The sequence below is a fragment of the Numenius arquata genome, chromosome 19 (genome assembly GCF_964106895.1).
Source record: "Numenius arquata chromosome 19, bNumArq3.hap1.1, whole genome shotgun sequence".
Taxonomy (NCBI): Eukaryota; Metazoa; Chordata; class Aves; order Charadriiformes; family Scolopacidae; genus Numenius; species Numenius arquata.
Genome location: NC_133594.1, coordinates 7,297,372 through 7,315,616, shown reverse-complemented (window position 1 = coordinate 7,315,616; position 18,245 = coordinate 7,297,372). Strand labels below are relative to the sequence as shown.

Sequence of the window (18,245 nt, the reverse complement as noted above, 5' to 3'; positions counted from 1 at the left end):
TCAAGATATTTTATCGTGGTGTTTCGGGGGCTTTTTTAATAAAACAGACCAAAACCAAAGCTTTGGGTTTTTTGAAGTCATAACCCCTATTCTAATAAGTTAGTCTTCCAGAAGTATTTAATTTAGCTACACTATTGACAATGTTTTTTCTTTTGTTGAGCAAATCAGCATAGATTAAGAGAATATACTGTTTGTAAAAAATAACCAAAGCAAAAAATGGGAACATACAAAGAGAAAACCAAAGTGTTTTCTTCTGACATGATTTTTTTTTTTAGTGACTTACTTTGTGATTTCACAGAACACACCAGATTACAATCACAGAGGCATAGATTCTGCTCTTACGCTGTAGGCAGTTGAAAGTTAGGCAAGTTATTTGCAATGGATGCTTTTATTTTATATGGTACAGAAGATTTATTCTTTTCCTTTTTATGGCTGGGTTGGTGTGAATTAAAGCCTGTCTAGTCCAAAGTGGGAAGCAAAGTGCGTTAGTTTAGTGTTCTTCCATGTGGCATAAAGCTGGATGCCTCCCTCATCACTTGGCTCACATTAACCACCAGTTTAGATTCTTTCATCAACACTATTAGTTTTTATGATGTTTATGAACTTCCAAAGGTGTGTTTGATTTTACTGAATGTGTATGAAGTTATGTATCATGATTGCTTCAGCTGATTCTTGTATGAGGTTGGCAGGGGGAATGGCAGCTAGCTGGCAAAAGCTACCCAAAATTAATTTGAGAATGTCTTCACACTCATGTAATCCTTGGTTTGCTACTTCCCCATGGAATTTATACTGTTTTCCTGCAGATTAACACTGCTTTGTCTGAAGTACAGAATGGATAAGGGTATATTCTCCTTTTGTCTGATACAGGTGACAGATCACGCGACCACTGCTCTGTTGCACTACCAGCTGCCTCAAATGCCGGATGTGGTGGTCAGATCTTTCATGGTAAGTGGATTGGAAAATACATTTTTCCAGATAGACTTCAACACATGTACAGTGATTCACATGAGGTGGTTCTGATGCCGTTGTAATTTCCTCTATTTAAACAAGCTAGACAGTAGAGATTGACTGTAGGTCTTTGTGTCTCATACCTGGAAGTGTATGGGAAGCGGTGTGCGTTATTTGGAGACTGGTGAGAGGCAGGAACCTGGTGGGGAAGAGTCCATTTTGCTGTATCCACTTTCAGCCCAAACTTTGTTCCTAAGGAATTGCATGTAACCACCCAGCACAACGGCGGGTGGTTTTGAGAACCGAGGAAATGCTTATTGAAGTATTCAGCTGTTTTCTTACTGAATTAAATTAATTAAATACTACTCTACCTTGTATGCAGATTTAATCTTACCACCTTTAATTCTGTTTGTATTTAGAACTGTATTTGTGAAATAAACTTATATATAACCAGCCCTGTTAATCAGAGGGTGAGAACAAGGGTTTATGATTCAGAATTCCTTTCACCAAGATGAATTTTGGCAGTGGAGACTCTTGCTGTTCTCTCTGCTGCAGTCTCCCAAAGGAGGCTTTTGGGAGACATTTTCTCTGCAATTCAGACTTTTTCCTTCATTTACTTCCATTACGTTACCCCTTCACCTGGAGCAATTTAACTGACACTTTTGAAAACAAACATCTAATTTTGCCATTCATAATCTTTAGGTTTGTACCTTAGCACTAGTTCTTTTATATCTTTAATTTCCACTGTGTAATTTCAGAACAGTCAGGCTCCCTTACTTGCTGTGCTGGTTTGTTTATTTAATAAAAAGGCCACAAGATGAGAGATTCGCGAAGGTCTTTTCTCCTGGAGTGCATCTTAAAATAATAGGTTTTGAAAGGTGAAAGCAACTCTTACTGGTCAAATCCATGTTCAGCACGTTTCTGAAAATGAATGTTTAATAGAATGGGTAGCACGTTTGTTTAAGTCATGGACCTGCCTTATTGATTTGATAAAACACTACTAAAACTTCTAACAAAGCAAAACCAGATGTACATCAGAAGTGTCAATATGTTGGTCCTTTCACATGTCAGTTGTGCAATCCACATGACAGGATGTAGTGAAGCCCTAATTTTCTGGTGGGAATGAAGAACACTTTTTTCTTTTTTTTTTAAACAGATGTCTCAAGTGCACAATTTAACTTCATTTACCTATTTTTGTGTTATGGTTCAGAAAATTCGATTTCTCTGTAGTGCAAGCAAAGCCCATCCAAGCTGAAGTAAATAACAGCAATTTACTTGTAGTGTTCTGTTGCCCTTGTCCACATATTTACTGCTAAAGCCAGAGAAGATCTAGTTCTTTTGGAGGAGAGTTATTGACGGCCAAAGGTTCGGTTGCTATAGAGAAGGCTCTGATGAAGATGGAAGGATTTGTTTCAATAAACTCAGCTGACCTCTTCTTCAGAGAACAATTTTCTCTTATCGATGTAATTCAATAGGACTTTAAGTGACAAGATTCATGTGCATCCTTCACAGTATAAATCTGCTCGTCTGGGTGGTTTTCAGTTGTGTATCTCCTTGAGTTGGGAATTGAGTTATGCAATGCCCATTGCTGTGTATGACGATGGGAACAATCCACTTTGGAGGCAGGAACTTCACCAAGGAACACCTGAGCTTACTCTGTGTTGCTCAGCACTAGCCTTTTATATATATGTTTATCAGTGTAATCAGATTTAAAACAGTACAGAATTTTTATGACCAATGAGTATTGATCTGAAAATCAAATTAGAGAGGAAGTTAGTTAGCTTGCTCTGAAAGTCCTTATATCTTCGGCCATGAAGATTTCAGACCGTTGTGGTATGATTGCAGCAGGGGTGTGATAGATGATCATGGGAAGAGACAAACCAATATTCGGTTGAAGAAGGCACCCATCAAGAACAATTACATTCCAGTAAAAATATGAGGAGCGTTCCAATATTTGCCTTCCATCATGATTCTCTAGCAGCGAATAGCTCCTGCTCAGAGTGCATGAATTTCTATTAACAAATTTCCTTAAGTGACTAAAAAAGCAAAAGATGATTAATAAAATGGGAATTCAGCTATACAGTGACCTTGTAATCTTCTACATGTTTCTGTTTATAAACTCACTGTACACCTCACTGGGGCCTCGCCAAAGTACAGTCTCTGTCCTTGCTATCAGTTTGACAAGAATGATGACAAAGGGGAACATCCATATCCAGTTTTCTTAATTCCTCTCCCTTTTCCTTTTAGACCTGGTTAAGAAGTTACATAAAGCTGTTCCAGGCTCCCTGCCAGCGCTGCGGAAAGTTTCTGCAGGATGGCCTGCCACCCACGTGGAGGGATTTCCGAACACTTGAAGCTTTTCATGACACTTGCAGGCAATAGTGGCCATTGGTGATGCAAGGAGCTCTTGTGGGGCTCGGATGAGACCCGATGGTTTAAGAGCTGGTTCCCTTTCTGAACCTTTCGTCCTGTACTAAGGAGTCAGGTTGCACTAATACCTTTGGCTATTTAAAAGCCGTCAGTCTGCAAGGTACCTGTGAGACTGCTGCATTTTGAAGAAGGTGGTAAGAAACCGTGTGTGATCACTTTGCTTCTGAGCTGGAATGATGCATCTGGGGACATCTGACAGTAATAATCGTTATTCTAAACATTAATGAAATTACCAGTGTATAGTTTGTGTTTTGTGACAGAATGACAGAATTTGCAACGTTGAAGACTTTTATAAGCTTGAAATAAATTTTGTATTCCAGAATGTGTGCTGTTTATTTCATTATTTGATCAACAAAGTCCTTGGGTTCGGTGTGGATTTTTCAATGCTGCTCTTTTCTTTAGAAAAACTGGAAACATTGAAGCGTGTGCGCTGGTATGATGGGGGTTGTTGTTGTTATTGCAGGGCTGCTTATCTGAGCACTGGTCTTTTTCTGGAAGAGATTATGGCATTGATTAAACATGGAATTTCAAAGGCATGTGGCAGCTTGGAAGATGCAGTGTACTTTCTAAGGCGGGGGGAAACAGATGTTTCGCTTTACTAAAATTGTAATGAAAAATGTTAGCAAAATCTGCATGTATTAAGTGGTTAGAAAATGTGTGATGAGCAGTGACAGTGTGTATAATTCGTCGTGTTTTAGAACTGAAATTAGTAAAATAATTCAGCCCTCGAGCACAGCTTCTGCAGCGCAGACACATACAGCATGTTTCCTAAATGGCTTAAAATTTAGGTGCAACACGCCAGCGAGGAGTAAGATCCCTCCTGGTAATCGCTGCACTCGGAATGGATGGGAGTGTTCAGCTCCGATGAGCCCCAGCCAATTTTTCCTTCACCCCAAGACCGGGAAGGTCCCTGATCCTGTCCCGGCTGAATCCTCACTGGCCTGGGGTTAAGTGTCTTCCCTGGTATTTTCTTGAGGACTGTACGTTTTATCTGTCATCTCCTGATCGCCCATTTGATTAATTCAGCTGTCATCCCCACTGGCACACCCTTGGTTCCTTTATGAGCCACAAAGGCTTCGGTAATAAGTTTGGGAGGTGGTAAGGGGGCGTCTGGAGAAGCTTTGTCACTCGGTTAATTTTCAGATAAATCAACATGAAGGTATCATGCTGCTTTGGTGGTGGCAAGGTTTGGATTGGTTTTCAGGAAGGAATGTTGGGTGAAGTTAATCACATTTAATAAAAAGAAGGGGCAGGGGGGACACAAAAACAGGGCAAGAAGGGGAGGGACCCTTTTTTTTTTTTGCGGCTGATTGAAATAAGGTGTTCAGAGATTTTTCAAGCACTTGTTTAATTGAATTTGAACCTACAGCATTTATGAAACAGCCCATTTCATAGCTGTGGAAACTGAAAAATGAAGAAACTCGAGTATCACCCTGTACTTGCTGAATTAACTGTGTTTGCTGGTAAGATAAAAGACTTGAGCTCCCAAAGACAGCAGCTCCTCCTGCCAGGACAACGTGTGAGGTGGGAATTTCAGCTTTCTAGGTACAGAAATCTATGCGAGACTGGCTCCTATAAAAGAGAGGGGAACTTGAAAGAAAATACGCATTTATGACTTCCTTTGGAGGCACAACGTTGGGTATGAAGAACGAGCGTGTATTTGCTTGAGGATGTTGGTGAGATGTGATTTTTTTTTTTTAAACTTTTTTTTTTTTTATTACTATTATTCCCAGTCACCAAAGAGAACCATGGCCATAGCAGTGGGGCAATGGCTGTTCAAATCCAGCTGCAGTTGAATTACCTGATGAAAACTTGTCATGCTATTATTTGACCCAAGTAGCCTTCTCGGTACAAAGATCACCCAAGACAGAACAGTGTGTGCATCTTAGATGAGAGGGAGCCTTGTAAATAAGTAGCCCTGCTATCCGTCCCGCTACTGTACTAATTAGAAGGCCTGGCTTTTCTGACAGTGTAAGCAATTTTGGTTTTGTTAATAAAAAGGTCATAATATGGTATCCAACCTGATGTAGGCACTGCTGTCTGCTCCCTTCTGTTTATCCTCAAATAACGGTGTAGAAAGCAAATCCTGAAGTTCACAGAAGTATTGTGTGTGGAATCGTGTCTTGGCACTTGGAGATAATTAGTTGCAGAAAACGGCATCAACCAGTCTGTGTGTTAATTGAGCCTGAAATTTTAAACCTGTAATTGGTGAGCCTGATGGAGGGTCATAAAATTCACTGTAGGTACCTCGGTACAAAAATAATCGTTTTACAGAAGCGCAACGCAAACCTGTTTGTCACGTTCCTTCCCCCAGAAAGCTGCAGTGGGAGGGAACCTTCCCCTCTTTAGAGGCCCTGGGAGAAACGGTGGTTTCTGCCCCTGCGAGGCTCTGCGTGGGACAGGTTGGAATACTTCCATTTTGGGGGATGAAATTCAACTGTCTAAATTCTGCTGAGTTTCAGCGGTTTGGTTGCAGCATGTGCTTGTCTCTGGTTCCTGCCCTGAGTGCCAAGTGGCCGGTGCCTGATGATTGCTGAGATGTGGATTCCCAGGGCAAGCAAAAGCTTGCTCTGAGTCTTGGATGCAAGGAACAGAAACTTGGGAGATTCTAACTAAAAAGCCATTCTCACACTACAGCGTTTCGGTGTTCTTCCTCAGCTTTGGAGCTGGGATACTGGATGTTACTAGTTTTCTTTTCCACCCGTAGTTAAAGGGATGGGTGGCAAAAAGCAGTTCAGTTGCAGGATGAGCAACCTTACTTTTTCTAGGGTTGGAGTTTGTTGCAGATTTTAAAACCGCTCATATCTTTAAGGCAAGCAGCAAGGACCGTGATCCCTGAAGAGTGGTTGCCTCTCCCCTCCTCTGGAGCATCGTCTGGAATGGCATTGCTCCCGATACTCGGTTCTGCAAGGGAGGCACAACTGCGGAATGGGGACCAGCCGGATTTAACAGAGAGGGAGGAAAGGAACCTGATGGACATGCCGAAACAGCAGCGCTGCTTTCAGTGGCTCAGGTTGAATGTGCTGTAGAGCTGCATCCTGGAGAGTAAGTCTTGTGAGGAGCGGCTGAGGGAGCTGTGGTTGTTCAGCCTGGAGAAAAGGAGGCTGAGGGGAGACCTTCTCACTCTCTACAACTCCCTGAAAGGAGGGTGTAGCCAGGGGGGGTCGGTCTCTTCTCCCAAGTCACAGGTGATCAGACAAGAGGAAATGGCCTCAAGTTGCACCAGGGGAGGTTCAGATTGGATATCAGGAAAATTTTTGACACTGAAGGGGTTATTAAGCCTTGGAATGGGCTGCCCGGGGAAGTGGTTGAGACACCATCCCTGGAGGTATTTAGGAGATGGGTTGACATAGAGCTTAGAGACATGGTTTAGTGATGGTTTTTATCAGAGTTAGGTTGATGGTTGGACTCAATGATCTTAAAGGTCCCTTCCAACCTGGGCAATTCTGTGATTCTATGATCCTTTCAGCATTGTTGTTTACAGTGCAATTACGTGTTAATCTCACCTGATAGAGCAGGAAAATGCACTGTCTCACCTTCTTCAGAACCATCTTGGTACCACGGACGCTGACAGAACATGCCGTCTCCTATCGCATCCCTGCTGGGAAGAAATCCCGTTTTATTTTCCCATGTGCAAACCCCACCTACTGTGCTGGTGGCGCTTGCAAGTGCTAAAGGTTACAAAATCCATCTTTTTGCTAAGAAAGCAACTTAATTAATGTGAAAAGTTTCTCTGGTGAAGGGAACCCGCAGCAGATACGCAGTGCCTATTGCAGCCGGCTCCCCTCTTCCCTCCCAGCACCCCTCCCCAAACCACTTTAATTTCTCTGCCAATATTGGACAAATGTAACAGGCTGACTTTTTAATTTTCTACTCCCAGGTCTCCCTTGTCCCCTCATGCATTTTTCATCACAGCTCATGGCTCCCTCCCTGCCTGCCCTGTGAACAATATTGATCGACTGATTAAGCCATCAAGCCATGGCAAACAACTTTAATTTTCTAACCAAAGCCTTTTAGTTCCCTTCCCTTTCTTGTATATTTGTTGCCTTCTTGCGAAGTTTTTAATGTCTGCTTGGAAGCAAATGCATTTTTTAAATTAGTCCCTGGGTTAATTGGGAGCTGTGCAGCACCGAGAGCAATCCACATTAAAATATTAACCCAGAAAATGTAAGAAGAGAGTGGGTGGGAAGTGCTAGGTAGAGTCCCCTGTCTCAAAGCCAGGATCGTTCCTGCCCAAGCCTTTGGAAAAGGGCTTAAAGAAGACTTAGGGTGCTTGCCTTTTCTCTTTGATCTCTCCCAGTAGCCTTATCATGAATGTTACTGGGAAGAGAGGGGCCCCCGCAGCAGCACAGCACCCCTGGCCGTACCTACAGCACTTGGGCTCTGCGTCCCCGGCCGGGCTTCTGCAGGTTCTTGGACCACAAAACGCCTTCTCAGCTCAACCCACCGCAGGCTCATCGGGTTCCATCCCCACCACTGCCTGCACACTCTGAAACCATAACGGTTCCTGCGAGTACACGTGAGCCCCGCTTCATCTTGTAGAACAATTTTTAAGCCGTGATGATGATAAAGTGAGAGGAGATTCATCTGACCTGAATCCCAGGGCTGGCAGGTGGGTAAAAGCATCATCGTTCTTGCAAACTCGGTACATGTGGTTTCAGTGAGCCTTGTCAGAATCGCTCTGTGGGTTTGAAAATTGCTTTTCAAGGTAAAAATGCGGCTTAAATATCAGGATATTTGTCTCTCCCTGGAAGCCTTGGAGCTCTGCGTCGTGCTGTGGTGCTGCAGTCCTGTCTCGGGGGCTGGTCCTTCAGGTAGCACCGAGCCGTGAGAGCACAAACTGAACCGTGGCATGTGTCAAGGATCCTCATCTGAGCGTCGGCTCAACTGCTTGTTCCGGTGTCTCCAGGCCTGTCAATTGTGAAGATGAACAAAACCTCCAGAGGAACCGGGCTGCTCTCGATGGAGGGTTTGTATAAAGGCAGTGCCGGGACCAGGGGTCTTTACACCCCTGGACTAGTCTTTCTACTGGTGTTGAGCTGGGAATCCATTGCTCCTTGCTCTGTTCTCTCCCTTGCAAGGGCTGAGCCCCGGGAGGCGGGAGATGTGGCTCCTCGTGCTCACAGCGAGGTGGTTGAGCAGGAGGCTCCGTTGTCTCATTCAGTAGCTGTTACCCACCGCCGGATGGAAACCTCCAACGTTCCTCTTGCCGTCCGCACCTCTGCCTGTGAGACCTTATTACAGATTCAGGGTATAGATTTAGTTCAAAACCACGCAACAGGGGGACAGATCAGCCTCACGGCTGGTGCTCGATGCAGGTTTCATCAGTGAATTTAGCACCTAAATCCGCATCCCAGACTCACTCCCCCGGCTCCGGGAGGGAACTAGCTCCTCCAGCAGGTTTGAACCTCACAGCCCTTTGCCAAAGTCCCCAATTCCCCCGGTTTATCACGAATCCACCATCTCTAGGCAGGGCTTTTGTTCTTGCAAACTCACCTGGTGTCCTTCAGAAGAGGAGATTTTCTGCAAGTAAACAGGGGAAGCGTTGGCTTCAGCGGGATTTCTCCGCCTTGGAATTGGGCTGGTTTGCCCGTGGTCACTCGGTGGGAAGCCGCCGGGGCACGGACGGAGCTGGCTGTTCCCTGATCAACGTCTGGCTCAGAGTCATTGGGGTTCGTGTCACCTCTCTTGCTTTGAGGGACTCTGATTTCAATACCAGATAATTAATTCCTATGAAGACGTGTGCGTGTCGTGAACTTGTTAGAATTTTTGAGATTGTCTCTTTTCTTCCCTTTTAAACCCAAGTGATCAAAACAAGAGATGTCTCCAGATGTGCTCCTCGTTAACACGAGGAGAGGTCAGGGATTGTTGCCTTTGCAACAACTGGGGATTTTTTTATCGTCTGGCATTTTATCTTCTGTAGAGCTCAACAGTGGCCCTAATACCTGATTACCAGGTTTGTGTCATAACAATGAAAGGGGAGGAAAAAAATGAAGAATGACATAGGAACGCGAATGGTCTTTTACTGTACATTGAATTGTGAGAGCCCGGGGACAGCTGAGCATTTCTCATTTTATTTACTTTTTTGTGCTAATAAGGAGGCTAATTTAAACTGAGAGTCCTTGTAGTTGGTAATAGAGGGGTTTGTGCTGATCAAAAAGTTGCTCTGAAAAGCAGAGGGCTGGGATCAAGGACGGAGACGTTCTGTTATTGAGATGCAGAGACGAGTCATTCTGGGTTTACAGATGCACCACGCTCGCGTCTGTCGTCGTTCAACATCTCCAACAAGTTCCTGCAAATCAGCTGAGGAATATTTCCAGAAAACAACAAATATGTGAAAAATATTAATGGTGAGATTAGTTCAAATTCGTAAGAACAAATATTTGCATCAATAAAGCGATTATAAGAGTTACACTCGTGAGAGAGTAACACAGGCTGGGATTTATCTACCCGATGACAATTAACCCATGGTGCCAACATCTCAGCTATTGAGTTTTCACGACGGGCTGCTCATTCGGCGTCCGCAGGTGAAGAATTATTAGCAGGAAATTTCTCCGTAGCCTTGGTATAAAAATAAAATTGATAGCGGGGAGAAGCAGCCTGTGCTTGCGCGGCGCTGCCATGCCCTTGTCTCTCACCATCTGCACTTCCTGCATGCATTTTGGTTTTATTAAGGTATTTTTAGCCTTTTTTCTTTCCTTATAGCCTCGCTAGTGTTGACGATCCCTCTTTAAAATGCTAAGAAGAAAGCGGGAGCCTTTTGGTTTTTTTATTTAAAGGCGCTGAAGTCCCAGCAGCCAGGGCTCCGGGATGACAATGGGGCTGTGGCTTCCCCTTGGTTCAGAACAATCTATAGAGCAGCGACGGGGAGAGGTGACCTGTGGACACCCTTCATTTTCTGCCGGATGAAAAAGCCAGCCGGTCCCCGGTTCCCAGAGCTGAAGAGGCTGGAACCCACCGGGGGAGCTTGAAGGAAAGCGAAATGTCAGAGGAGAATGGCAACTCGGGGAAGCTCTGCCCAGGGGCCGGTGGTTGCCTGCATCCTGCTGGAGGGAATAAAGTTGGTCCCCGGGGGGCGTGAAAGGGCCTGGCCAGTCCCTGGGGTCAGGGTGAGGTCCCAAAATGCTGGATTTGAGCACTGGGGACCTTAACAGGAGGCCTAATTGCATTTTGTTTTCTTTCTCTGAGTTTTTACCCAGCTCTTGTAGAAATCCTGCTCTTGTGATAAATTCCTCCTGAGCCAAGAGGTGACTGTTCCGATGAAACACTCGCTCACTTCCAACCCCCTTCTTCCTAAATTTCCCAAAAACCTGGTTTTCTGACACAGATGTGCCCCCAGCTAAGGGCAGGGAAGGAGGGAAACCGGTCCTTCGCGTAAGGGTCTGCTCTGCTCAGGCAGGGTGTGAGTTCGCCTCTGAGGTTTGGCTGACGATTCCCCCCCTGTAACTGACAATTCCCCCCCCCGTAACTGCAGGGGAGAGTGATTGATGCTGATGTACGATGTGCTCCTGATCTTACCCTCCCACTCAATTCAATTTCCACCACTGCACGTGGTATTGAGGCAACAGCCGTGGAAGATTACAGTCCAATTAGATTCTTTGTATTAAATATTTTTCTCCTGCTGAAAAGCACGCGGAAATTAAACTGAGACTATTTAACAAAACATGCCAAAAAAATAAAGCTGTTAAGCTCTTGAGATTTTCTTTTTGTTTTTACTGTGCACCTCGCTTATACTCGCATAATTACAGACACCCGTGAAATTAAAACTGCAAATTGCTGATGTAAGACAGTGGCGAGGCCGTGCCATGAAACATTTAAAATTACAGCGATAGGACATTTTTCCAGCCTTAAAGGAGCAGTGGGTGATCAGGAAGGAAGAAAAGTCCTGCTCAAACTCTGCTGACAACTGTGTTAATTGTATTGGGAAATTAGAGATGAGCTCTTGGATATTATTGCAGCTGGTACCAACGTGCAGGGGATACTGCCCTCTGCAAGAAAGAATCTCCCACATTTGCTCAAGATGCTGTAAAACTGTACATTTTCTTCACAAATTTAGCTCTTGTCCTCAGGTATAGTCCCACATTTCACATCTCAACAACCGGTTTCCAAACCGGTTTGTTTGTTGCTGTTAACAATTTTTTTGGTTGTTTTAACGGACTGTTACAAAATTCAGCAAAAAAAGGTTAGTATCTGTTTTTCGTCTAAGAACATTTTTTAAAGGGTTTTCTTGAGGATGGGAGGGGGGGGCTGATTCACCACAGCTAAGAAGCAGTCAGACAAGGGCCTTTTCCTAAGCAGGCACCGAGCTAGAAAAGAGCTGAGTTATCTCTTTTTTAATACAAGCCACCTTATAGCACAAGGTAAAGAAATCAATAATGTCCTCGCCCAGGTTATCAGAAGTGCTGAAAATATTTATCATTAAACAGTGGTGATATAAACAAAAAGTAACACCTTCATCCCTGGAGATTAAAAGTGGATTTACTTTATTTTTCCCCAAGTACAGTGCCGCCAGAGCTCTGCCCGAGCACTGTGTGAAAACTATTTGGTAAGATGCAAAGTGGAAAAAGTAAAGCTTTTAAAGGACATTCAAAGAGCAAAGTCATTAAGTAAAAACAAAACAAAACAAAACAAAACCTGAACAAAACACCAAAATGGAAATTAAAACCCCACCTTTAAGTCACTGACTTGTAAACTGCATTTTTAAATTGGTGCTGCCAACCAAAAATTACTCTTGAAAGACTGTCAGCACTGGTTTAATGCTATTTTAATTCTGTTGTTTTACCAGCTTTACATAAAGCTGTTCCTTTCTAGGGTCCTATTCCAAAGATATAACTTACACATCTGGATACCTGGTGTTTTGTCCTCTTCCTCTACTATTTTGAGGAAGCTCCGTAAAACAGGGTGCGTTTGCTATTTGTTCTTATCGCACTCAAGGCCGTCAGCGCCGAAGAGTCTCCTGGCTTCAGCATTCTTCAATGCGGGTTCAGAGGTGGGTTTTGGCACACGGGCTCCACTCCGTCCTCCAGGGCTGCGCTTGGATTTCAGCAGCTTTTCCCCTGGGGTCAGGGTCTGTAGGACGAGAACAATTTCCTGGGTTTCATTACAACAGGCAATGCTGCTTTTTTATTGGCTATGGAAACTCGGATTCCTTTAAAATGTAAATTTTGAAAATAGTTATATTTTTATCTTTCATCCCTGAGGTATCACAGGCTTTACAAACCCTTTTTAATCTTGGATTGATTGATGTCAATGGGAGTTTTCCACTGGCTTCAGTAGATCTTGGACCAGCCCCAGGGTGCAGCAATCCAACCAACTCTGGGAGGGAATGCAGCAGCTGTTAAACCTCATGAGGTGATGCTCTAGGACAAGAGGAGATGCTTTATCAGGCTGAATAAAAAAGAGGTAGCTCGTGGGTAGGCATCTGTGAACCCCTGAAGCAGTGAGAGGTCAGAGATGGGTCTGGGCAAAGAGCCTGGATCCCACTGTTGGTTTAAGAACATCTCCAAGGGTGTCATCTGGGGTCTCTGCCTGAGCGTGGGACGTGCCAGAGGACTGAGGCTCAGCAGAAGGGGGTGAGTGGGACCTGCGGGACGGCACAGGGACACTGGAGAGGTGGCATGCTGCGAGGGGTGTCTGTGGGGTATGGGATTAGAGCTGCTGGATGAGAAGGGATGAACTGTTTGGTGCTCATCTCACAGCTGCATTGTGTGGGAAGAGGAAGTGAAGCCTGGCATCGCTGGGGGGGGAACACAGAGAAAGGGGGGCCAGATCTCAAGAAGAGAGGTGTGGGGGTCACGCCATGGGGAGACCTGACAGCCCCCGCATTGCTCTGTGCGGGCAGGGGAGGTGTCAGGTCCCCAGTACAGGGTAGAGGTGCCCTGGACTGTCCCCTCTTGCAACCACTGTTTGTAGGAAGGTGTTTCTCCCACCAGGATTTAATTACACCCCATTAAATGTCTCCCCATTGTGTTTATGCAGCCAGTTGAAGAAACGATGCTGTTGTGAGTGGGGCACATACTTGTATCCGCTCAGGGACCAGCTTATAGAAATATCCTAAGACGTGGTGTAATGTAGACATAAATCACATCACCTTTTTGTAACACGCTTGATCAATCTGTGCTACAGATCCCCCCGCTCTCCCCACTCATAATGATCAGTCCATCTGGGGTGCAAGATTAATGGTAGCCAGTTGGAGAACATTAAGATGACATTATCTCAAAAGAGACCAAACACCGTTTGAATTGCGGATTGTAACGGGATTGACACTCCCAGTTTCTGTGGGAAAAGGTGACTGAGTGCTTGTGCCCGTGGAAAAGCCCCTGGTGAGTAGATTGGCATTAAAGCTGGCCCGCAGCAAAGGGTTTTGCTGAGAGAGATGGTGGTTCAACCTTGGGGCCAGGATGGGGCCAAACAGCGGCACAGCTCCGTGGAATGCCGAGGATTATCGGGCACGTCACCCAAGAGTTTCTGAACACCGAGATTTCACACACTCGGGACCAACAGGTGCCTTCCCACACACGACCCTGCGTGAAGAGCTGATAGATTTTTCTTTCAAAGATTTGAAAGCCAAGGTGTGAGACCCCAGGAGATGCTTTAAAGCCACCATCCTCCTTTCACACGCTTTCAAGAAGCTCAGCACAAGAAGCAGCTGAACTCGCTGCAACTTTCCCTCTCCCCCTTAGCTGCCTCTTCGTTCCCCAGCTCCGCTTTGAGGACCTTTGCACAAAGGTAACTCCACGAGACGCCCGTGTCCTCTACTTGTCCTGCTCTGAACTATTTGGTTGCAGCGTTTTCTCCCAAGCTCGGTGCTAAAAATACTTTAAAGGTAAACCCTGGGGTGGCTCTTTCCACCCACTCGTTCTCCTCCTGCCTCCTCCTTCCCAGGCAATTTCCCCCGCAGCCGAACTGGCCCTTTTATCCCCGTGGAAGCTCGGTATTGATCTCGCCACTTTACAAAGGGAGGGGAAACACGGCCCCTTTCATCTTCTCCTTGCACAGAGTGATCCCCTCGTCCGGTTTGTGTTTGATGATGGGAGGATTTTAATCCAGAAGGATTGGAAATCTTTACCTGATCAAAGAGTCCCCCTGTGCGGTGGGGGCTTCAGACGGGGGCTGCAGCTGCAGGTGGAAAAATAGGGAAGCCAAAGGGATGCCAGGCTCGGGAACTGGTCTCAGGTGTTTCTGGGGATGTAACTGCAAAATGAGCTCAGCTGAGCATCCTGTGGCATAAACCCTCGCACGGGACTGCTCCAGCCATCTCCTCAAATGAGATCCAAATTCTTGTGTGTTTGTTTTAATCCCCCCCCCCCCCCGCTTCTTCATTAACTCAGTCATTTTTGAGCGTGCACACCCGAGCTGTAAATCTGAGGCCATTTAGCAGGTGAGGTGAACTGTGAAAAGCAGATTTGCACAATTTGCAGATTGCTTGTTGAGGTGAGAGCTAATGCTGCTGACTCACGAGCTGATCTGATGTTGTTGGCAATCCCTCCCCGCTCTCCAGCTATTTCTATCCAGCCCTTCACCCAGCTCAGGTTTTGGCAGCATCCAAAGTTTATTCCAAGAACAGAAGTTTTCTGGATCCGGCAAAGCCACCTGTTTTTCCCCCGGATGGTGGGGGAAAATACACCCTTGCCTCTTCCAGCCCCCGGCCCCAAAGCTGCATTTCAGTGGTCTCATCTCAGACCAGCAATTAGTATTCAGGCAGGAGAGCCGGCTGCCGGCGGGAGCAGGAGGGACGCCTCGGCTCCATCTTTATTCATAATCCGAAAGGCGTGTTTGCTCTTGGGTTTGGGTTGCTGCAGTGCCGGAGGAGCTGGCTCTGGCCGAGCCCCAGAGGACCTCTCTCTCCAAGGCTCTGCTGCTTTTTAGCATTTCTATATCATTTCTATATCATTTCTCTGCCCAGGATCTCGCCCGGCCCAGGAGAGGCAGAAAAACCCCCCAACTCAGGGCTGGCGGGGCTCACCCGGGGCAAACCTCCCCAGCATCAGTGGGGGCACCTCGCTTTATGTCTGTCTGATCGGTTTTCTCTCCCCATCACAGCCACCTCTTGTCATCCCTCATCTCCGCACGCTGACATAAAACCGCCTGCAGGTATGAGCTTTGTGGTGGTTTCCATTGATCGCTTGGAACTCTGTTTCGGCAGCGGCAGCCGGGCAGGGGAGAAGGGTTTCCCTGTCCCGAGTATCACTCCCGCTAACCTTTCAGCCCCAGGGCCCCCCAGATTAGGGAAAACCACTTATTATTCCAGCCCAAGGGCCTTTAGTCTGAGTTTTGTGCAGAAACAGGGATTATTTTTTTTAATCCCACTTCTTGCTGCAGTTTACACCCTTCTCCCAGAGGATAACAAGCTCTGGAAGTTTAGCAACATCTCCCAGGGTGAAGCTTGCACCCGCTCGGCCCCAGGGCTGGGATTTGTTGGGAGAAGGGAGTGAGGGACGCGATGCTCTCAAGGAGCAGGTTTCCAGCCCTGGGTGGAGACACCACCGTGTCCTCAGCAGCCTCAAAAGAGCTGCCACGAGACAAACATCTCGCGAGCTCCGTCCTCGCGCTTGCCCAGGGAGAGGCAGTGATAGATTAATCTGAACAAAGATTAATCAATAATTTATGCTGGTGTTTTCACTCACCTGGGGCTTAGACAGACTTTGATGTGATTTGATGGGGTCGGACACACCTTGCTTTAATTAAATGTGATGCTGAAAATTAAAAGGAAAACCTATTGGCTACTGGAACTGAAATCAATCTGTGATCAGTAACGAGAGGCTGATTAAAGAGGTGATGCCCAGGAATGAAAGGACAGATTCAGCAGACGCTTTCTGAAGGCCAGATTAGCGGGACATATTGAATGTAAATACACCTATTGGCGTTTTGTCATGGCGTGGCCTTTAGCGAGCGAGCTGTTTGTACGCGGTGATAAATGGCTTTGCACCAGGGAAGGTGCTGCGGGAATTCAGGGCTGCACCGGAGGCTCTCCCGGAGCATCGCGGGGCTGTGGGATGGGGACAGCGGGGAGGGGACGACCTGGGGTAGAAGAGCTGAGCCCCATGCACCCACCGTCCCTTGCTCGGTGGGGTACAGGCAGGTTAAGGCAGCGGGAAATGCAGTTTGTCTGGTTTTTTGGCAGTGTTTTTTGCCAGCAGGATGGTGCAAAGGCAAACTCCCACAGGACCCCGGGCACGGCAGGGGACGGGGTCTGGGTCTTGTGCCAGCTCTTGGCTTTCTCTCCGGCTGCCGAGCCGCGGTTGGGCTTTGCAGAAGCAGAGCTGCAGTGGCATCGCAAAATAGACTCCAGACTGAGAGCAGGAGGGTGGTTAACGATGGACCCAGTGCTTTGCAAGGGCTAATTAAGCATCCTTGCATCCGGCCTGGGAAACGGAGATGCCCTAGGAGGAGAGATGCTGGAGGAAGGAGGTTGAGACCAGAGCTCTGACAGCACAAACCTCGGGATGGGGGAGACAGAGACCGAAACCAGCGCTTTCAGGAGGAGGGGTCTTATCCCTGAGAATGGGGCAAGGTTTTGGGGGCATCCAAGTGAATTGGGGCTGGTTGGTGGAGCTTACGGGAAAGAGCGATTCTGGGAGCAGATACTGCGCTGGGCTCTTTGGTGCTGTCAGTAAAGATGTAAAATGCCCTGAAATTCAGAAATTATGATGGGGGAGGGATGCTCTCTTCCATTGAAGCTCTCGCCTGTCTCCAAAGCAGCCAGGCAAGGCACTGAGTGAGCACATGAGGGTGCTTTGCTGCGGTGCTTGGGGCTGTGGGCTTGGGAATGGCTCTGCCATCCTGCCCAAAGCCCTGGAATCAGCATCGCCTCACGCTGCTCTCCCCGCATCCCCTCTGCGAGAGCCGGCCTTGCCACGGGACGAGGGAAGAGACCGGCCTCCATGTGCTGGAAGTGCTCTGGGTCACGATCCAAAGCCTGGAGCATCCCTGAGTTGCCCATCTCTCTTTGCAGGGCTGGATTTTTCCTCTGAAAAGCTAAAAGAAAAATAAGATTATAATGTTTCCTCTCTCTCCATCCCACCCTCAACCCTGTTCTGTACCAGGCAGGGGGACAAGTGGTATTTTTTCCAGAGCCTGCAAGCCCCTGTCCTCTGATCTCCGCCCTATCTGTGGCTTCGTGACAGACACCTGCAGAGCCCCAAATAGATGGGGCTGGGGCCAGGTCCTTCCCTCGGCTGCTGTAATTGCTCTTTTTTGACTTCCCTGTCATTTTGCAGGGGGAAAGAACCGGCAAGGAGGGAGGCGCTGGCTTCAGCGAGAGGTACAGGATTTTAAGAGCTTCAGAGGCTGTGGGCAGGAGATGGAGTCACCGTGGGCAAGGCAGAGTCGGGAATAAATCACCCTCGATTAGTGCCATGCTGGTGGGAATAGGCTGGATTTGGGGGTGAGGAGGAGAAGCCTCCCTGGGAACAAGGTGACTTATGTGCCTTAAAATAAGCTTTTGCCATCAATTATTAATACACAGGGTCTTGGAAGCAGCTCAGAAACACGGTGTGTGCGCGGGGCTCCATCAGCCTCCTGCGGGCACAGGCACTGCGGCCACACAGGGACAGGGATGGGGACAGGGACAGGGATGGGGACAGGGAGGGGGCGAGGTGTGACACGCCAGCCGACGGACCCGCTGGCCGCTCGGGGGGGTTGGAAGCCGTTTCCTCCCCTGCCTGCCTTGTTGGGTCTTTGATTCCTCGCTGACAGCACACTGAAGGATTGATCTGAGCAGGAATAAATAATGCATGAGGGGGTTTTTTTTGTTTTTTTTTTTTTTTTGAGCAGCTGCGAATTTTGAGACGTGAGCTCTGCACAGCAGAAGCTGTTGGGACTAAAAGAACAGTTTGAGGAGAAAGCTGTATATTTTTGTTGTTGTT

General features: G+C 46.9%; 1 protein-coding gene across 2 annotated transcripts in view; it reads left to right on the top strand.

Moving 5' to 3' along the window:
* The window catches only part of MED27 (mediator complex subunit 27), a 91,975-nt gene extending 88,062 nt beyond the window's left edge, over positions 1 to 3,913 (top strand). Inside the window, exons 7-8 of one of the 2 annotated variants that reach the window (XM_074161187.1) lie at positions 868 to 945; positions 3,196 to 3,913. In XM_074161187.1, coding sequence (XP_074017288.1) covers positions 868 to 945; positions 3,196 to 3,330 — 213 coding nt within the window. In that variant the 3' untranslated portion in view covers positions 3,331 to 3,913. The remainder of the gene's footprint in view (positions 1 to 867; positions 946 to 3,195) is intronic. The other variant, XM_074161188.1, reaches the window with a different exon arrangement.
* The last annotated feature ends 14,332 nt before the right edge of the window (positions 3,914 to 18,245 follow it).